General features: G+C 35.1%; 2 protein-coding genes and 1 long non-coding RNA gene across 5 annotated transcripts; 1 reads left to right on the top strand and 2 right to left on the bottom strand.

The window, feature by feature from the left end:
- Window positions 1-157: 157 nt before the first annotated feature.
- On the bottom strand, window positions 158-1,970 carry LOC143469396 (uncharacterized). The gene is made up of 3 exons (XR_013119112.1): window positions 1,713-1,970; window positions 1,295-1,445; window positions 158-967 (listed from the first exon to the last, which is right to left on the bottom strand). It is a non-coding gene; the product is annotated as an uncharacterized LOC143469396 (long non-coding RNA).
- Window positions 1,971-2,410: 440 nt separating this feature from the next.
- Window positions 2,411-12,187, top strand: LOC143469366 (clustered mitochondria protein homolog). 2 transcript variants are annotated; one of them, XM_076967051.1, is made up of 28 exons: window positions 2,411-2,429; window positions 2,957-3,065; window positions 3,201-3,577; window positions 3,975-4,146; window positions 4,322-4,468; window positions 4,600-4,844; window positions 4,960-5,114; window positions 5,254-5,422; window positions 5,646-5,750; window positions 5,918-6,013; window positions 6,326-6,453; window positions 6,559-6,746; window positions 6,861-7,061; window positions 7,208-7,388; window positions 7,464-7,561; window positions 7,673-7,711; window positions 7,876-8,078; window positions 8,173-8,316; window positions 8,611-8,780; window positions 8,855-9,086; window positions 9,167-9,320; window positions 9,390-9,578; window positions 9,665-9,822; window positions 9,910-10,031; window positions 10,199-10,376; window positions 10,465-10,515; window positions 10,611-10,684; window positions 10,779-12,187. In XM_076967051.1, exons 2-28 carry the CDS (start codon window positions 3,017-3,019, stop codon window positions 10,927-10,929), a joined length of 4,176 nt encoding a protein of 1,391 aa, XP_076823166.1. In that variant the 5' UTR covers window positions 2,411-2,429; window positions 2,957-3,016; the 3' UTR covers window positions 10,930-12,187. The 2 variants fall into 2 exon arrangements, with proteins under 2 accessions (XP_076823166.1, XP_076823157.1); XM_076967042.1 differs by having other exon boundaries at window positions 10,611-10,687.
- Window positions 12,188-13,535: 1,348 nt separating this feature from the next.
- LOC143469382 (L-lactate dehydrogenase B chain-like) lies at window positions 13,536-18,757 on the bottom strand. Of its 2 annotated transcripts, none has more exons than XM_076967061.1 (7): window positions 17,839-18,757; window positions 17,647-17,764; window positions 17,353-17,526; window positions 15,681-15,881; window positions 14,803-14,920; window positions 14,583-14,706; window positions 13,536-14,216 (listed from the first exon to the last, which is right to left on the bottom strand). In XM_076967061.1, the coding sequence occupies exons 1-7, from the start codon at window positions 17,986-17,988 to the stop codon at window positions 14,052-14,054; spliced, it is 1,050 nt and encodes a 349-aa protein (XP_076823176.1). In that variant the 5' UTR covers window positions 17,989-18,757; the 3' UTR covers window positions 13,536-14,051. The 2 variants fall into 2 exon arrangements, with proteins under 2 accessions (XP_076823176.1, XP_076823183.1); XM_076967068.1 differs by having other exon boundaries at window positions 15,681-15,854; window positions 17,839-18,754.

The following is an 18,757-nucleotide window of genomic DNA, read 5'->3' as shown; positions in this document are numbered from 1 at the left end:
CTGCTAACTGAGGGTAATGTTGGAATTGTGAACTGTTGTTAATTATCATATTATATATATTTGTTGCTCGGTCAGTTGTTCGCCAATCTGACTCCATTGATAGCGCATTCATTAACTCCTGATAGCCAGTTAAGCATCACAGTATCAAAACCAACTGTCAATGTCTTGAATAATTATATTTGTCATTCGTTCTCAACGAAACGGTTACGGTTTTCAAAGCACAGAGAAAAAGCTGCATTCGGTAAACTGAAAATTAACAGACTGACATATCAGACTGACAATAGCAGAACTAACGCATTAAGCGCTGTAGTACGAATGACGTAATTCAGAGGTAGTCAAAACCGGGTCGTGTATACTAAACACGGCAAAAATATAGTACAAACACTTATTGTTAAAAATACGAAATAAAGCACTAATAACATTATATTACCATTAGATCTGCACGATAATTCCGTTGGAATAAGGGTTAATTATGACATTGTATATGTATAATTTTAATGTTTTCTTTTCTTCATATTTTGTAGTCTTGCCCAAATTTAAAATTGTTCACCAAGGCTAATTGAGCAGCACTGAGCAAGCATAGTTAATACCTTGCTCTTAGGTATAAGATTATAACAGTAACGCCTTTTTATAGCAAACATAGGTTCACTTACTCACAAGCACAATGCTCTAACTAACCGCTCTGCGGAACAAGATTGCAAGTTGCAATAATGCATGTTATGTTAATGTTATCTCATCTTGTGTGAAGTAATTTGATTGGTGTATGACCATAGCGCTTTATGTTAGATAGGAAAAAAGTTGTAAAGTAAAAGTTACAGGGTGTAGACGTCGTTATTATGTAACACTACAGTTTTCCATGTGTTACATCATCTTACGTGTGACGTCAAGAGATGACGTACGTAGTTATATAACTCTTTCTTCTAGCTCTTCTACTTCTCTTCTTTCTTCTACTGATTTCGTGACGCCACTGTTTGAAGTAATGTTTTAGGTAAGGCCCAGCATTTCTTTCTTGTCCTTTAAGTTTGTAATGTATTAATATTATGGGCAGTCTACTTCGATCTTCTCTCCGTCAATACATCTTGTCATATATAGATAATGATAAAAGTTAAAAAGTGACTATTTCAGCGAAAGTTGGCCACGAAGCACGTTGTTAGAGATAGGCAGTTAGGTAAAGACATTGGGTATAAATAAATAAAGTTGATTTTATTTATTTAGGCTTGTATTGTAGTCAGATTGAGATAAGAAGATAGATTTAGGTTGGGTTGCTATGTTAGTAACATAGGCTATAACTTACCTTAACAAGAAACTGCGAAAACGAGATTCGAACGTAGAATTGTTTTCGCTAAACGAGTGACAGCCTAAAAATAACATAGCTTCCATTTTATAACATCAATGCTTCTGAAAGCAATGCTTGGCCTACTTAATGCAGTATCAAGAACGCTTGCCTGTAAAAATCAAGACTAACTTAAAAATCATGAAAAAGCCAGACGTTTCTACAGGTAGTAGGCCTACCTAGTACCTACTATACTCTACTATATTTGCTACATTATGCTAAGCTAATGTTTACATTTGCCGTACAGTAAATAGCGAATAACAAGTTAATGAGCACTTGCAAAATGGTTAGTGAACAGATGCCAAAGGGTTAGTTAGACCAACCGAAAAGAAAATCTGTACTTTTTAATCAAAACATGTTAAGATTTGCATCGCTTTACCGATTCAAGCATTTATTCTAATCCTCTAATGCTCTAACGCCTTCATTAAACCGTTGACTAAGCGTCCACTTTCGGGATTCTCAGGAACGTAGCGATCGATTGAAAGCAATTCTCTCGTTTGAGAAAAAGCCTGGTTGGTGTGTGTGCGCTCTGACGTAAATCTCGTCAGCTGATTTGCCGGGTCAACACGTGGTGGTACTTCAAGGTGACTCCGGTCAAACGGCATTTCATCTTAGTCCGATGTCTACAACGCTTCAGCCTTCAATGACATGTGCAATGTCGAATTATGATGATCTGTGAAGAGTTATAACTTTAGAGCGTGTTTTGTTAGATCGTATATGGGCGTATTGTGGTTCAAGCTGCATTGTTGACAAAGTGCTAATGCAGCTTAGACCATTAACAATTCGACCATGCCGCGGTAGTAGTTTTTTACGTTTTATCAGGTCTAGTCTATAGTAGAGCCGTTAAGCATCAAATTTTTTAGTAAGCTGGTTGACTAAATAAAATTATAGAAGTAGATTTATTTAGTTGGTTACTGAACAAAATGTACAATTTTTATTTGGTAACTTCAATATTTTGTACTGCTTAAATTTCCAATTGTTCACTAAGACCACTGAACAGGGGAGAATGAGTCATTCATATCTTGCTCAAGAGCATTATAGCTTTACTACAACATTATTGCTAAAGCTCTTTAACCGCTCCATAATTGAGCTGAATGTAAGTTATCTAATGTAAAAGAAAGTTTTAATATAATTTCTAGATATCAGCGTTGAAGTTCCATAAACTGCTGCTCTTTGTTAGCCTATTCACTTTTATGAATTCATAAATTGGTTTTGGCCAAATTTAACTGTTTTAAAAACTCCAGATTTGTAGCTATAAATTTACCACATAAAGCTTAAAAATATGCTGGGCAAGATAACCCTTTGCTACCTATTTTTATGGTCGTATAAATTTATAGCTTTGTCACATGCTAAACAGGCAAAGTGAAAAAATAGAATTTCTTGGAATTTACCTGTTTGAAATGCAATTTAAGGTAAATTTAATCCAATGAGATAGTCATGTTCCTGAATTGTACGATTGGTTTGTATGCTAAAGTAAAACTTGTTCAGATTTGCAGCTGTTTTATGTGTTAACAGTTAATATTTGTTTTTAACACTTGTTACAAATTGTTTAGACCCCATATTTTTCATTAGGAACATAACAGTTAACACTGAAAATAATTTCACAACAACTTTTGTTTATAGATCTTGTGATGGTTAAGGTTTTTGTGTGTTTGGAGACAAAGTGGATAAGCTTCTAAGAAAATGACCCAAGACGTGAAGATAACCGGAGTAAATAATACAGAGAAAGCAGGTGCCTTTGTTATAATTCCATATATCTTATCATTGAATGTATGTTAAATAAAAAAAAAGTGTAACAGTATACATATTCAGTATTTAAAGTTACAAAACAATTAATTTTAAGATAAAGTATTTCATGTTTTTCTAGAAAATAATTCGAACGAAGAATGTGCAAAATTTACTCATGTAAATACTTCTGAAAATGAAGGAATTCAATCCTTAGCATCTGTGTCAGAATCAGTTCTACCATCTGTCAAAAAATCTGAGAAAGTGAATGGTCATTCCAATCGCCAAGATTCTGATGACTCTGCAATCCAAAGTGATGATGATCTTGTTTCTGATGAAAATATTCAATCAGTTGCTCAAGTGATTGCTGGAGCAAATAAACAAATATCTTTGACAAAACCTGATGATCCCAATAGTTTAAATTTAAAAAGAGATAACGGACAGGAACTAATAGTTATTCAGGAAAACTTGTTTTCGATTAAAATAAACGCACCTGGAGTAGACATTTTTGATGTTCAGGTAGGTTACCACTAGCAGTCTTTCTGGTTAGATTTTATTTTGTAGTCGACTTTAAAATTTGTATTTGGAGTCGGATAAATCCATTAATGGTGTATTTATTGACACCATAACTTCAGTTGAATTACCTGTTACTTGTTGCTTTTTTCTTTTCAATGATCCCTATTTATCCTGAAACGTTACACCACTGGCACCTAATGTACTTTGTTTGGGATGTCTGTTCACTAACAATACGTCTTTGAAATTACTTATCTACACAACCTCTTCAATTACTCCTCAAATCTTTATTTTGTATATCATTGTTCAATGAGCTAAATGTCCGTTAAAAAAAAAATTCCAAAAGACACATTTTATGAGTTCTTTTCTGTTCTTACACTTGTTAATAATGCTTACTTTGTAGGTGTCACCACAAGAGATGGTGCAGGAATTGCATCAACTTCTTATGGATAGAGAAGATACTTGCCATCGAACATGCTTCTCCCTAAAGTTCAATGGTATAACACTTGATAACTTTTCTGAACTCAAAAATGTGGAAAATTTAAAAGAAGGTTCTGAAATTAAAGTTGTTGAAGGTCAGTTAATACTTTCGTATGTTTATTTTGACTACATACCTTGTAAAACTATTTTGCCATTGTTGGTACTCGTTCTAATGTGATGTTAATGATTTGTAGATTGTTGAAGGTGGTTACAAAGTGTTTACTAACTTGATTTTACAAAAATGCAATTTTTTTGTGGGTTAATTTTTAGAAAACTACAGTGTACGCGAGGCACGACTCCATGTACGTCATGTGCGAGAACTTCTTCATTCAACTGATTACATTGATGCCTACAATGGTACAGATTGCAGCAGCTTGTCCTATGTCAATGTTATAACTGATGGAGATGTGTCTGCTGGTAAAGTTACTTGCTGTTCTGTTTGTAAATCACTGATCATGTTAAGCTGCATGCGCGTTATTTTTATGTTATATTCATGAAATTTTTTAAAATTTAATATTAGTCGGTAACAAAAAAATGTAACTTTTTAGAAGTAAGCAACAGTGCTACAAGTAGTGGAAATAGCACACCAGATTCTCCAACCGCTAATGGCACTACTGATATGTCTGTTATTAAATCGATGTCAAATGGTGATAATATCGCTAAGCGAAAGAAGCACGCTCGTTCACTTGAGCAATTAATTGAGTCTGTGGACTGCACACCACCAGATTATGTAATGCCGAGTGCCAAGGATCGTTTGTTGTCACCAATGCATCCTGCTTCAAAAGAACCGAAGGTAAAAATCAACTGAGACTCATTTTGCTTCAATGTTTTTGTTTTCGCAATTATATGAGATAAACAACATATATTACGTAAATTTTAAATCGGTTTCCTCATTTTTTGATGCAAAGCCACAACAATGTTTAAAAATGCTTACGATGAGCATTTGGAATCCACCACCTGGCAATAGAAAACTCCGCGGTGACTTATTGTATCTTTATACCGTCACTGCAGAGCAAAAGCGTTTTCATATTACTGCAAGTGCAAGAGGCTTCTACGTTAACCAGTAATTACTCTACCTTTTATTTGTACTATAGTTAATGTTTGTTTAACTATTTAATTACTTTTTATTTTGATGGAATCAAATTGCTCTAGTGGAGCAAATCAAGTTTCAACAAAAACCAATCTTTTGCTTCTGAATGTAGAAGTGATATGGAAGTCTTTAACCCAAAGCCAGCTGCTGGCACGCACATGACACATTCATTGATTGATTTGCTGGGACAGATCTCACCACATTTTAAAAGAACTTTTGTTGCTTTAAACAAACGAAGATTCAGTCGTCATCCATTCGAACGAATTGCAACTCCTTTTCAGGTAGCTTACAGAAAATAATGATAACTGTTAGGTACTAGTCGAATAATTATAATTAATTACAAAATTTAGTTAGTAATTGCATTTAAATTTAGTATTAATTTAGTAATAATAGTTAGTAATGATTTAGTACTTGCTTAATTAATGATTTAGTAATGTTTGTATGCTGCTTTGCTATATTTCAAGTACTGTTAGGCAACGTTTAATTTTTATTTCTTATTTGCAGGTACATAGCTGGTCAGCCCCAGCATTTGATCACATGGTAGATCATGTGCGTGCTGAAGATCTGTTTAGTTCCCGACTTCTGCTTGAAGAACATATTCCAGGACAGGTAATCCTAAATAACATTATGTAATTTTTCACAAACGTACAGTATTTTTTAATTAATACCCATGACACTTTTTTTTAAATAACTGTGGTAACATTGAATGACCAAACATGATAAACATGTTGCTCATTTTACTGTGATGCATTGTTTTTGCAAATTTTCTCATGTAGCAAACAAGAGATTGGAATGAAGAACTTGCTGCTACACGTGAGCTTCCACGGTCAACATTGCCAGAAAGATTACTTCGAGAGAGGGCAATGTTTAAGGTACTTTTTTTTAATAACAAAGTAAATTAATTAACTTAATGCAATATACCAAGCTTTTTTAATCTGAGCTTGTTCCTTTTTTACTGAAGTAGAGAGAATTGGTTGTTTGTGGGTTGAGCTGTTGGTTGTAGTTTGACCTGTTTGTTTTCGTATACTCTTGGGACTTCATTGGAATTTGAATGGATTAATAGGTTGCTTCACCATGTCCTCAGTGAAATTAGTGCTGGCAAATAAACCTAACTTGACTTTCAAAAAATCTTATGCTTAACTTACTGTTTATTTGATGCTTTATTGTAACCAAAATGATTTCAGGTGCATAGTGACTTTGTCACTGCTGCTAGCAGAGGGGCTATGATGGTAATCGATGGAAATGTCATGGCAATTAATCCTGGGGATCCCCCAAATATGAGAATGTTTATATGGAATAACATATTTTTCAGGTCTGTGGAATGTGTTAGTCTTTAAGTGAATTGTCCATGCAGAATTTGGTATTATGCAATTTTAACTGATTTCTGTTTTGTAAAATTTCAATTTTTTTTTTGAAGTCTCGGCTTTGATGTCAGAGATCACTATAAAGATTTTGGTGGAAATTATGCTGCTTTTTATGCTCCTGGATCAGATTTAGTAGGCGTCAAAGCTTACAACATGCTTGACATACCTGGCCTTCACACATTAGGCACTGCTATAATAGATTACCGGGGATACAGGGTCACGGCTCAGTCCATCATTCCAGGTATAATTTTAATTAAATAATTTATTAGTATATATATAGGATTTATCTTTTTTGTTTTAAATAAATTCATGTGTCAAGATTTACACCATCAATTTTACCACTGTTTTCATCAAGGTATTTTAGAGAGAGAGCAGGAACAAAGTGTTGTTTATGGTTCAATTGACTTTGGAAAAACTGCTCAGTCAAATGAAAAATATGCTGAACTGCTTTCTAAAACAACGAAACAGCTCCATATATTTCCTCATGAAATAAAAAGTGGTGAAGATGAGAAGTCTGTTGAATTGTTTTCGTCTCTTGAATGCAAGGGGATCATTGGTATGTCCATTAAAGTATACTTGGTAACAAGTTTTAGATTATTTTTTGCATTCTAAAATGTAAGTCTGCTGAAATTTGCACCATGGATTTTGGCAAATCAAATTTTAGTAGTAAATGTTATTATCGGACAACATTTTAAACTGTAGGCAATGACCAAAGACATTACATTTTGGATCTACTAAAGACATACCCTGCTGATGTCAATTTTTTGCCAATGGAAAAAGAGACATTGCCAACTGAATGCATCCAACTGGGCTTCCCAAAGCAGCACAGACACAAACTTCCTACACTGAGACCAGAATTGGTTGAAGCATTTGTAGATCACTTGTAAGTAGTTTTGCTTAAACTCCTCTTTCGGGATTATGTAAGTTTGTTGCAGAAACCCCACTTTTATTTTTCTAGGTATGTTCGTTTTATGAGACATTGCGCTGCACAAATTGTTTCACTGAAAACCAAGTCTGCACTTGACAAGCCCAGAATTGAAGCAACAAAGACAAATGGTAAATACATCATCGGAAATAACTCTTTAACTTAATAAACTTAAATCTATTACAACAAAAATAGATCAATATATTAGTATTTGTCTCAAGTTTAATTTTTTTTGTAATTAGATGAAAAAGAAACCAACATACCAACTAATTCTGAACAACGTAAGTAATTAGTAATCTGTATCTAAGTTTCTGGTCTAGGAAATAAAATTTAATTTTAATTATGTACTCGAGGATAAGCACCTCATGACTGATATTAAGTATGTTCTGTTGATCTTGTGCATTGTAAATGTAACAAATCTGTGAAGCCAACACAAATTTTCCAGTGACACAATGGCAGCAGGAGGCTGTTCGCTCAGCTTGTGTCTTGGTTGGTTCTTACTCCAGTACAGAATTTGACATCCGTTTCAACCCTGATGTATTTTCTCCTGGTGTGAAGCATGAATGCTCATCAGAAGAAATTGAAAAACAAAAACAACTGATCAAGGATGCTGCAAGATTTTTAATAACACACCAGATTCCAACATTTGTAAGTAACTTTGCAAAGTTTGCTTTGTGAAAAATATTATATTTAAATACTGTAAAGTGCTTTTTGAATGTGAATTAATTTGAACTGTTTTTAGATTAAGGACTGTCTTGAACATTCTGCAATGCCTGTCGATGGGGCTTCTCTGACTGATGTGTTACATGAGCGCGGTATTGGTGTGCGGTACCTGGGAAAGATTTTGCAACTGATCACCGAAACTCCAGCATTAAACCACATTTATGTAAGTTGTTTTCATCATAGACACGCCATGACATGCCATAGTTTATAGACAGAAACCAACTATAATATTATTAATTCATACAGATGTTATACATTTTATTTTTATTGTATCTTTCCAATTAGAAAACAAGTGTATGTACATGATGTAGGAATATGTAGTAAACATATGCTGTGTTGCACATCAGATAACAGTAGTGAGCAATACATTCAAATCATTGACTTACTAACAATTCAAAATAACTCGTTTGTAAGTGAGGAGTATCTTATTCGTATTGTAACTGTTTGTAATTTTCAGAGAATCGGTGTTGCTGAAATTGTCTTACGTTCTGTGAAACACATAATACGCCCCTATCTACAACAAGTAAACCAATCCAGTATCTCATCAGCTGTTTCTCATTTCCTTAATTGCTTTTTGAGTAGTTTTCCATCCCCAAAGCCAATTTTGCCAGAAGAAGAATTAATAAGGTACTATGAAACTCATTGAAAATAAATTGTTACTGCTAATGTTGAGCAATTTTTTAACCTCTCTTTTTTCGTAGTAATAAAAAGAAAAAGAAGGCAAGGAAAAATAGAGTCCAGATTGGGACTTCATCTGCTGGGACACCGTGGCATTTCTTAACACCAGAGTCATTATGGAATCAAATACAGAATGAGGCGCTGGAATATTATGACTTTGCCTTTGATCTCGAAAGTGTTGATGATTTTATTGAGAAATATTCCATTCAAAAAATGTCTTTAATGCGAAGATTTTCAATCATAATTGGAATTCAGGTGAATTCTATTGCTCAAGTTGTCATCTTGGTGCTATCAATTATGCGAGTGGAGTTGTTAATGGCCGTTTCTATCTGCAGCTCCTTGTAAGAGACTACAACCTTGACAGCAAACACAAACCCTCATTTTGCGATGAAGACATTTTGAACTTATATCCAGTTATCAAACATTCATCTCCACGAGCAAGTGACGGTTACCAGTTTTACCAAAGCGCACAGGCAAAAGTGCAGCAAGGTATGTCCTGATTTTTCTTTAGCAAGGAAATTTTTCCCTTGTTTAATAATTACTAAATGGAATTTCTAGGTTATTTAAAAGAAGGATTTGAATTGTTCAGTGAAGCATTAAATCTCTTTAACAACGTTTATGGTGCAATTCATTGGGAGATCGCAGCATGTTATCGCCATATAGCTAGACTTAACTACATGATGGGAGAGCACAGTGATGCCACAGCTAATCAGCAAAAAGCTGTAATCTTAAGTGAACGCGTCCTGGGTATGTAATGGTAGCCAACCAGTAAGCATAATTAACATGATTCGTGAAAACATGCAGTTATATTTTAGTGTCTTGACTTTTTAAAGGTATCGATCATTTCACCACCATTACTGACTATGTGAGCTTGGCGCTATACTGCTTCGCTCAGTGCAAGATTTCTGCTTCTCTAAAGCTTCTTTACAGAGCTCGATATTTGCTGCTCGGCGTACATGGTTGTGATCATCCAGAAATTGCTTTGCTTGATGTAAGTAGACAATTAGTGTAATTCGTAAATCATATCAACTTAGTCGAAGAAGGCACAGTTGTTTAACGCTCTGAAAACTTTACGAAGAGCAACATTGGATTGGTCCTGCATGGAGTGCAAGAATACGACCTGTCGCTGAGGTTTCTGGATGAAGCCCTCAAAATTAATATGAAGTATCACGGCTCGAAAAGCTTAAAAGCAGCGATAAGGTATCATCACATACATTGTTACCTCATTTATTCTTAGGCACTTACTAGATACGGATCAGTAGAACAAACCTAACAAATGAAAATGTACACATTCCGCAATCTGTGCTGTGCCTTTCCGCAGCTTGTGAAGTTATCATTTATCAACCATGTTTTGAATAATTTTCTAGTCATCATTTGGTTGCTCGAGCTTATTCTTGCAAAGGAGAATTCCGTCAAGCACTTCAGCACGAGAAAGAAACATACAAGTTGTACCGAGCACAACTTGGCGATGAGCATGAAAAAACAAAGGAAAGCGGAGAATGCCTGCGCCACCTTACACAGCAAGCCGTTACATTACAAAGAACGGTATGATGGTTACTACTTTTACAACATTCATAACGTCTATTTTAACCTCCCCCAATATCTGACGTTCAAGTGTATTTTACCTTAACAGATGAACGAAATATACAAAAATGGCTCGTCGGCTACAATTCCGCCACTCCAAGTAATGCATTGTTTCTTTATCATTCGTTTCTTTTTCAATTGTGTTATGAATTGTGATCAATCTTTGCAATTATAGAGACGTTTTTTGTGTTTCAGATAACCCCACCAAGCATGCACAGCGTTCTTGATCTCATGAACGTAATTAACGGAATAATTTTTATTCCGCTAAGGTAGTTAGTATTTTTTCTGCTCAAATTTCAAAGTAAGTTTGCAACTGAGTGCTAGAAAGGCTTCAAAACCGCATATACTTCCTTTGTTTTACAGTCCTAAAGATCTAGAAACACTTCGAAAGGAAGTAAAACGCCAACAGGACGACAATCAAAAGCTTATTGCGTTAGCTACGAAAACGACTACTAATGCGACTACAGCAATGTCTGTACAGCAGCTGAAAGAAGTCGATACGCCCCTTGATTAAAGCAACACTCTATATAGTTTGCCGTAATTTATTTAGCTTGGTTTTGCTTTTCCACGTTTTTAACCCTTAATGCACAAACACAGTTATGTTCCACTGGTCTCCGAATACCGACTTTAAACTAGCTTATCTTATCCAATTTGTTGCAACCTTAAGCTGTGAGGATTGTTGCGTAAATTATATATTTCTGCCGCATTTGTATTTGTGGAAATGACAGACATACTGTATTATAATTTCCCAATCCATCACGTTTATAAAAGCTACGCGCCAGTGTATTTATATGGTGTTACATTTTATAACAAGGCATAAGCGCAACCTAAAAACTCACAACTTAAGTTCCTCACCATATTACCTATGCAAATCATTCGAAAAACTAATTTAACTAAACGTTGAAAACTTAAATATACCGTTAGTAAATGTTTCTAATATATTTTCTTAAAACTAAATGTGTAGCGAAAGTTGTGCTGAGGAAAAGGTTTCATGTTGACATACATACATTCTACCCGTTTATGTATCGAAATCCACAGTGGATAAAAGTGACAATCTTTACATGTAAAATAGAATGCTACGTATTGGTCGGCGAAGTGGTCAAACAACAAAAATCCGTGGAGAGCATCGTGTAAAAACGTTGAGCAATTTTAGGCTACTTGAAATGTACGTCTTCTCTAAAGCGTACACTGTAGCAACTTTTAGCCATGCTATTTCATCTTATGCGTAGTACTATAATTTGTTTTTTTTTTAATAACAGTACTAGGCATAAAATGTGAATAACATTGTTTTGTGTCTCATTTCACTGAACCACATGTAGTCTCTTACCTTACACGTAACAGTTTTTGCCTTTTGTCCTTCCATATTTTCTTCGTACAATTGCAGCGTTATGAGAACACCCGAAACAAGCGTTTGCTGAAACCTGTCTTTTTGTAATTCAACAAAATGTACGTAATAATAACTTGCTTTCGTTGTATCCACAGCGTTGTTTTTATTTTAATTGCTGCTGTACATATCTTCTCGATAAAGTTGGACTTGCTTGAACAATTAATTGCCTTTTCCACCGTGATTTGTTAATGCAAGAGCGTTTTGTTGTAATTTATCTTGCAAAAGAAAGACACCATACGAAGCCGTCACTTCCATGGCCATCAGCATTACTAACCGTTCGCGTTCGTATCACGACCTTGAAGAAGCTTTTTTGGTCGTAACCTTTGTCATGATATTGGTGTTGGTTTCATGATTTGTTTATTAAATTTGATTTTTGTCATTCCTACATCTGTGCTGCTTTTGAACAGACATTGTAAGAATTTGGAACCAATTAAACTTACACCACTTAAACCGTAAAAAGATAATGATAGGAATCGGGTTTTCCCTTAATCCAGCGCTCAGCAGCCTTCAAACACTCACAAACTTTACCAAAAATGTAAATGTAAAAACCTATAAATATAATCAACAGGAAAAACGCGTGGTTTCATTATTTGTAATTGAGCACAATGGCTGCATGTGTTTGACTCGATGTTATAAAGAACAATTCAAATTTGTCCTTTGCTTGCATTTGAAGTTATTGTGGGCCTCGTACTTGCTTAGCAAAAAAATAATCTATACACTCAGGTAAAATGTCTTCATTATAAAATAAAGTTTGTTCAGTTTAAAGACCTGAATCAATCTTGCAAAAAGGGCTAATTTCTTTTATTGTAAACTGAAATTAAGAAAATGCCCCATGAAATCTTGCATGCGTTTTAGTATGCCTTAGGGCTTGGGCCGCAGAGGTCGGCAACCTGCGGCTCCGGAGCCGCATGCGGCTCTTTCAGCCCTCTGCTCTGGCTCCCGTGACTTACTTACTTACTTACTTACTTACTTACTTACTTAAAAAATGAACAACGCTCACGCCTAACAGATGAGAGCTTGCAGTCCCAGATGAAACTCAAAGTGTCATCTTATCAAGCTAATGTAGATGTGCTGTGCAGTGAAATTCAGAAGCAAATATCGCATTAGCTGGGTGGAATAAATGATTGTTTGAAAGTGTTGTGTTTAATAGTCGGGTTTTGTTTGTTGAAATTACAGAATATTCGCATGTACAAAGCAAAAATTTTAAGAAATTCTGCATGAAGTGTAGGCTATAATTACCTTTTGTTTTAGTGGCCAACTCGACAGTTACATGTTATGGCTCCGAATAGGTCTTAATTTAAATAAACTTGGGAACATTGGCTCTTTTAATGCTAAAGGTTGCCGACCTCTGGCTTAGGGCTTAGGCTATTATATCATGAGATCCCATTAAACGTCCAACATTTTCACGGAGCTCGTAAAATTTAACATTGGTCGGGTCCTTAAGGCCCCGTACATGCTTGTAAAAAGGTTCAATTTCTTTTACTTAAAATGCAATAAATCGAGAAATCTTGCATGTGGCTCCCCGAAATGGTTATAATGTGACACACCGGTTATGAAGCACTGGCTCACACCATAGTCTTCCGTGAAACTAGCTAGTTTGTCGCGTCAGAACTGATTTACAAAACCAATGTTTCCCGATCGAGTTTGAATCCATGGGCTACGCTACATCTTATGTGCGAGGCAACGCAGTTGCGAGTTGATGTGACGGAAGTCAAGCTTTTACAAGACAAAGATTATGCAACAGCCTTTTATAGAGACTTACAAGAAAATACATTTAAAACAGTTTCATGATACGCCCAGCACATCGACGCATACAATTTCGAAGCGCATTTGTTGAAAAATATGACAAACAATACAAAATTTTCACAAAAAGCTGCTCAAAGAGGGGAAGCGATTACTTCGTAAACAACATAGAAAGTGTAATAGAAATCAGGAGTTGTCAACATCTAAAAACTTGCATACAGACCAAGTGTTTACAGTTATCTGTTTGATAAAAACCGCTATCTGTTAATTGTCCTGATAGAATGGACGACATGCGAAACGAAGTGAAAAACAAGCACTATGATACAAAGCGGAATCTGGTTCAAGCCAAGTGAAAAGTAGGCCTATGTCTAAATTTTTCAAAGATGAATATCATCATGCACATTACAGTCACAATAACAAGTGGTACAATATTCAATAAGGTGGCTGACGTCATACAATATTATCCATGGAGTGCAAATCATTTGTATAAAAGCATAATTGGCAAATTACCATTTCAAACCTTCTTGTACTTCGTTAATCAACGCAGCACTTTTCTTTAATGCTTCTAATTCGTCTTCTTTTAGGTCTACTTGAACAATACTTCCAACACCGGAAGCATTTAGCACACAGGGCAGAGATAGGCAAACGTCCTTCTCAATTCCAGCTTGTCCCTGAGTCAGAATAATGGTTAGTATACTTCGATTAACCACGTTACGTATGGCACATTAAGCATTATATACGGTCAATTTTGTTAGCGAGCTTTATTGACATATTACGTAATAAAAAAATCCTGGTAAAAAAACCCTTGTATAATCAGCGCGCTGATTACCTTTCTTATTATTAATTATTACCACTACTACGACGACCCTTCAATTGCAAACACTGTGCCTAATGCACACAAAATAGGTTTTAGAACTGCGTTACAGCTAGCTTAACGTTTTGTTTATTGCAGTATAATTAGGAGAAAATTTAAAAAATAACCCGAAGAGAACTTTACCGGTATACTAAACACGCATTTTAAGTTGCGCTGTACATACCTTGACAAAACACGATACTGGCTGCACCCTGTGTTTGTTTTTCAGTATCGACTCAACGATTTCCGCACAACTAAGACCAATAGCCCAGTTGGTGTATCCCTTCAACTTTATAACTTCGTAGGCACTTTGCATACGAAAATTTAAAGATTTATGATCTACTTGCAAACTTGTGGTTTAGAAGTTTAATTAAAATGTTCCAAAGCATTCTAGTTTAACTTACCCTTGGACCACTTGGGAATGAATTTTGTCCCATCCTTTTGGCCCATCATTTTTCCCTATCTTGGGATCAAGAGAGGCCAAAGTTCTTCCCGACACGCTCACCCCACTCCACAATGGTACTGCAGAGAAATGTTAGATTTTATAAATTGTGATATGATGTAAGTAAGCTAAACTGTCACCGACTACGAAGTGTTTAAAATAGCATTGTGAGCAAGAAGTGTGCGGGCCGATAAATTCATCGTCATTGAACAGAAGCTTGTAAGTTTTAAGGAAAAGGTACCACTATGCATCCATCCTACAATCTACAGGTCATTGCTTATTTCAAGTACGATGCGAATACCTACATACACATACAATATCTTTCTATATCAAATTAATATTTTTCAAACTTCCAACAGCGCGGGCAAAACGGTACTCAGCTCGCAATCTAACTAAATGTTTTAATAAACGATACCACGATACAGTATATCGTGGTAGTCGCTGGTCGGTCAATTCATTCCACGGACGAACAAGCCCATAACAGTTTAACCAAAGTACTATTTAACCCACAAATATTGGTTTGGTTGTCCTGGGTTTAGTCGTTCTAGGGTTACATTATATTATAAAGATCACATTGAAAGAACCCACGTTGAACGAGACGACCGAAATGTCATTAGTCTTTCAGTAAGCAGGCTGTTTCGCTTTGACCCTATCTCTCGTTATCACAATGGAATGTACAGTAGGCATGGTAAAACAACCTTATGTTGGTGTTGTAAAGGGTTTAATAACAAGCCACCAATATGGCCGACCGCCGATATTCTTAATCAAGCTTTAATCTTCGTGACATACCAGAACTCGAAGTTAAAAACAAATCAAATACGATTATACAGCTGTAAATACCGCTTGAATCTCCGTGTTCTCCAACAATCCATCCATGAACACTAGCTGGCGACACCGCAAGCCGATCAGCAATAATATGACGAAATCGGGCGGAGTCTAAATTGGTGCCTGAACCGATCACACGATGTCGTGGAAAACCCGAGAGTTTCCAGGCGACGTAAGTCATCAAATCAACTAGAAATGTATTTGAGTCTGTATCAACTACAAATTTGAAAAGAAAAAATTAAAGAAAAAATCACTAACAAATTATGCTGCAGCTAAACCATGCAATGATTCTGAGACAAAGCAACAAAGCAAAGAACATTACACAAAATCTGGTTTCAATTTTGCCTCAGGATCACATCAAAATGTAAATAAAAACTATCTCCCGCTAGTAACAAATATCTACTTTCTAGAAATCATGTAGATAAATAAGCCTAACACAGTGACTGCAGAAGTATAGTCAGAAACTGTTTCATTTTTTTCCGGAGCTTTAAATGCTCATAAGGTTCAAATTGTAGAAATATTATTTTTGTTAGATTTGTGATTCTTTTCATATGCTATGTGATATGCCTGTACTGGTGTACTTGACTGTATCAAATTCTACAACTCATCAAACATTTAACCGTTTTCACTCTTCAATATAGTATCACGCATGTACTGCAGTAACTAGTAACAAATTATAATTTTTATGATGTTACAATTTATGAATGTGTACCAAAAGAATGAGTACCTGCGCCCTATTCATACAGTGCTACCAAGTACCAACCATAATCAAAGCTACCATATTATACGCACAAGTTAAGGGAAATCCTTCCGTATTTACACTTATCATCGTTGCAAGGAAACACACAACCTAGCAGTACTTCATCTCTTAATATATGCGAATGTGAAGAACTTAACAAGGGAAAGAGATAAAAAAGTTACATTATATGCACTTCATCACTTCCTGCAAGGACTTGGGGAAACAAATTTTAAACTATCTAAGACACGCAATCAACAACCTGTATGTGACACTGACACACCAAACGCCACAAAGTCAAAAACCACAGAAAGCTATTAATGACTGATTAATTATTATTATGGGTAAATCCACAGCATCAGTGCATAATAATTAATTTATGTTTACTGTTGTGATAGTGTTTGTGTGCAAAATATATAACGTCTGTTTAGACTGTTTTAAAGATTTGCAATGGTGCATGCAATCATGTTACACTCAGAATCCATGCAAATTTGGCTGAATGTATGGAATTTCATATATATAATACAGTATATATATAAATATAGTATCATACTTGGCAAATAGCAAATATTTAGAGCTCGTCTAACATGCACTGACAGACTAATTACATGTCCCTTTAAAATACTTCCTATGCACTTTGTTCACAATGACTACAATGATACGGCCAATAGTATACCTCCAATATATACTAATAAATACCAAATACAAAGTTGCTTAATTTGTATGGTCTGTAATTATATATCGCACAAAGTGCAAAGGTATATTTTAGAAGTGCTAATTTCATGTGTTGATTAATACACAAAAATTAAATTCTGCAAAAAACAACACAAAACCCCAACAAAAGGTTAGTTGTCTAGAACATGATAAAAAAGCAAATTAAATATAAACATATTCCATTGCAAAATTGAAGTGATTTAGTTAACCGGCATGCAAACTATTCTTACATTATACCTGGATTAGAAACAACTATTAGAATTGTATCTGGACTGTACTTGGCCACTTGTGGAATAATGTGCTTAAATATGTTCACATTTCGTTGAACAAGGCTTAGGCGAGATTCTCCAACTTCTTGTCTTGCTCCAGCGGTAACAATAACAATTTTGCTGTCAGCAGTTTTACTGTAATCTTTAGTAAGAAGAAATAGTAAGTTGTTGTTTTTTTAGTTTAGTAAGATGTTGCATTTTGAATAGCTGCATATTGAACATTAAAATTGCAAGTAAGAATGTTTTAAAGATCAGTGGCCACCTCTTCCTCCATCTATGTGAACATTGGACAAAAAAAGTTTTCCATGATTGAGATCAAGAAGTTCTCCTTTCAATTTGTCATCAATTACATCCATTAAAATCATATCGGTTGCTATGCCCTGAAAGACAAAGTAAGGATTATTTGTTTTTTATCACTTGACTTTGTTGTAACTCTTTATTACTAATCTGTAACCTTCAACAGAATGCTGATGCTGCAAGCCATGCCAACCATTCCTGCTCCAACAACTGTGATCTTGCAAGGCTTCTTCACATCGTCTGTGCACACTTGGCAAAACAACCTTTCTCTTATGGAATCATCAAATTCACCATTTAAATCTCCCATTTTTAAATTTATATTTACAGTGAATGTCTAGTAGTCACTTATCTCCACAAAGAAAGCCTGCAAAAGTTATTGTATAGCAAGATGTTGGTCTAGCATAAAATAGATCAAGTTTAATATGGTGTTAACAGGGAAATACAAAAGCTTGCTTCAGTGGTCCTTGTAAACATTTCTGAATTCAGGCAATATAAAAAAAAACGAATTTGTTTTACAGATCAACTGTAGTCAATAGCACTCTCCATATCCAGAACTCATAAGGTAATTATTGTCAAGCAAAATCATAGTGGTGCAAAAACAAAACTATAAGGTACAACATAATAAAAGGTAAAACAAATTTGGTGTAGGTAATATTTTGCATTTATAATTAATGGTAAATAGGTACCAATACTATATCTACGTATGTAGACCGCACAGTCAAGGTTCCATTACGTACGTTGACCGTACCACTAAACAAAATATTATTGTACCAACTCCAAATATTATTGTACCAACTCTAAAATGTACGTTAGCATACAACATAGAAAACAACTTGCTTAAATCACTTCAACAGACAGACACTAATAAAAACTCCATTATGAAAATAATATATTCAACTCACGGTTGATGAACATTACTATAATCATCGGTCATCTGCAATTAAGGTACCGGTAAGCAATTTAGTCATGGTGCTGTGCTTCTGTTTGTTTTAGCTCAGTCCGGTTTTCTAATCAACAGCATATTCATAAAAGCAACAACGCATAATAGCATGTCCTAACTTCATTCAATCAACTTA

Source organism: Clavelina lepadiformis, chromosome 1 (genome assembly GCF_947623445.1).
Source record: "Clavelina lepadiformis chromosome 1, kaClaLepa1.1, whole genome shotgun sequence".
Lineage (NCBI taxonomy): Eukaryota > Metazoa > Chordata > Ascidiacea > Aplousobranchia > Clavelinidae > Clavelina > Clavelina lepadiformis.
This window is presented reverse-complemented; position numbering and strand designations above follow the sequence as displayed.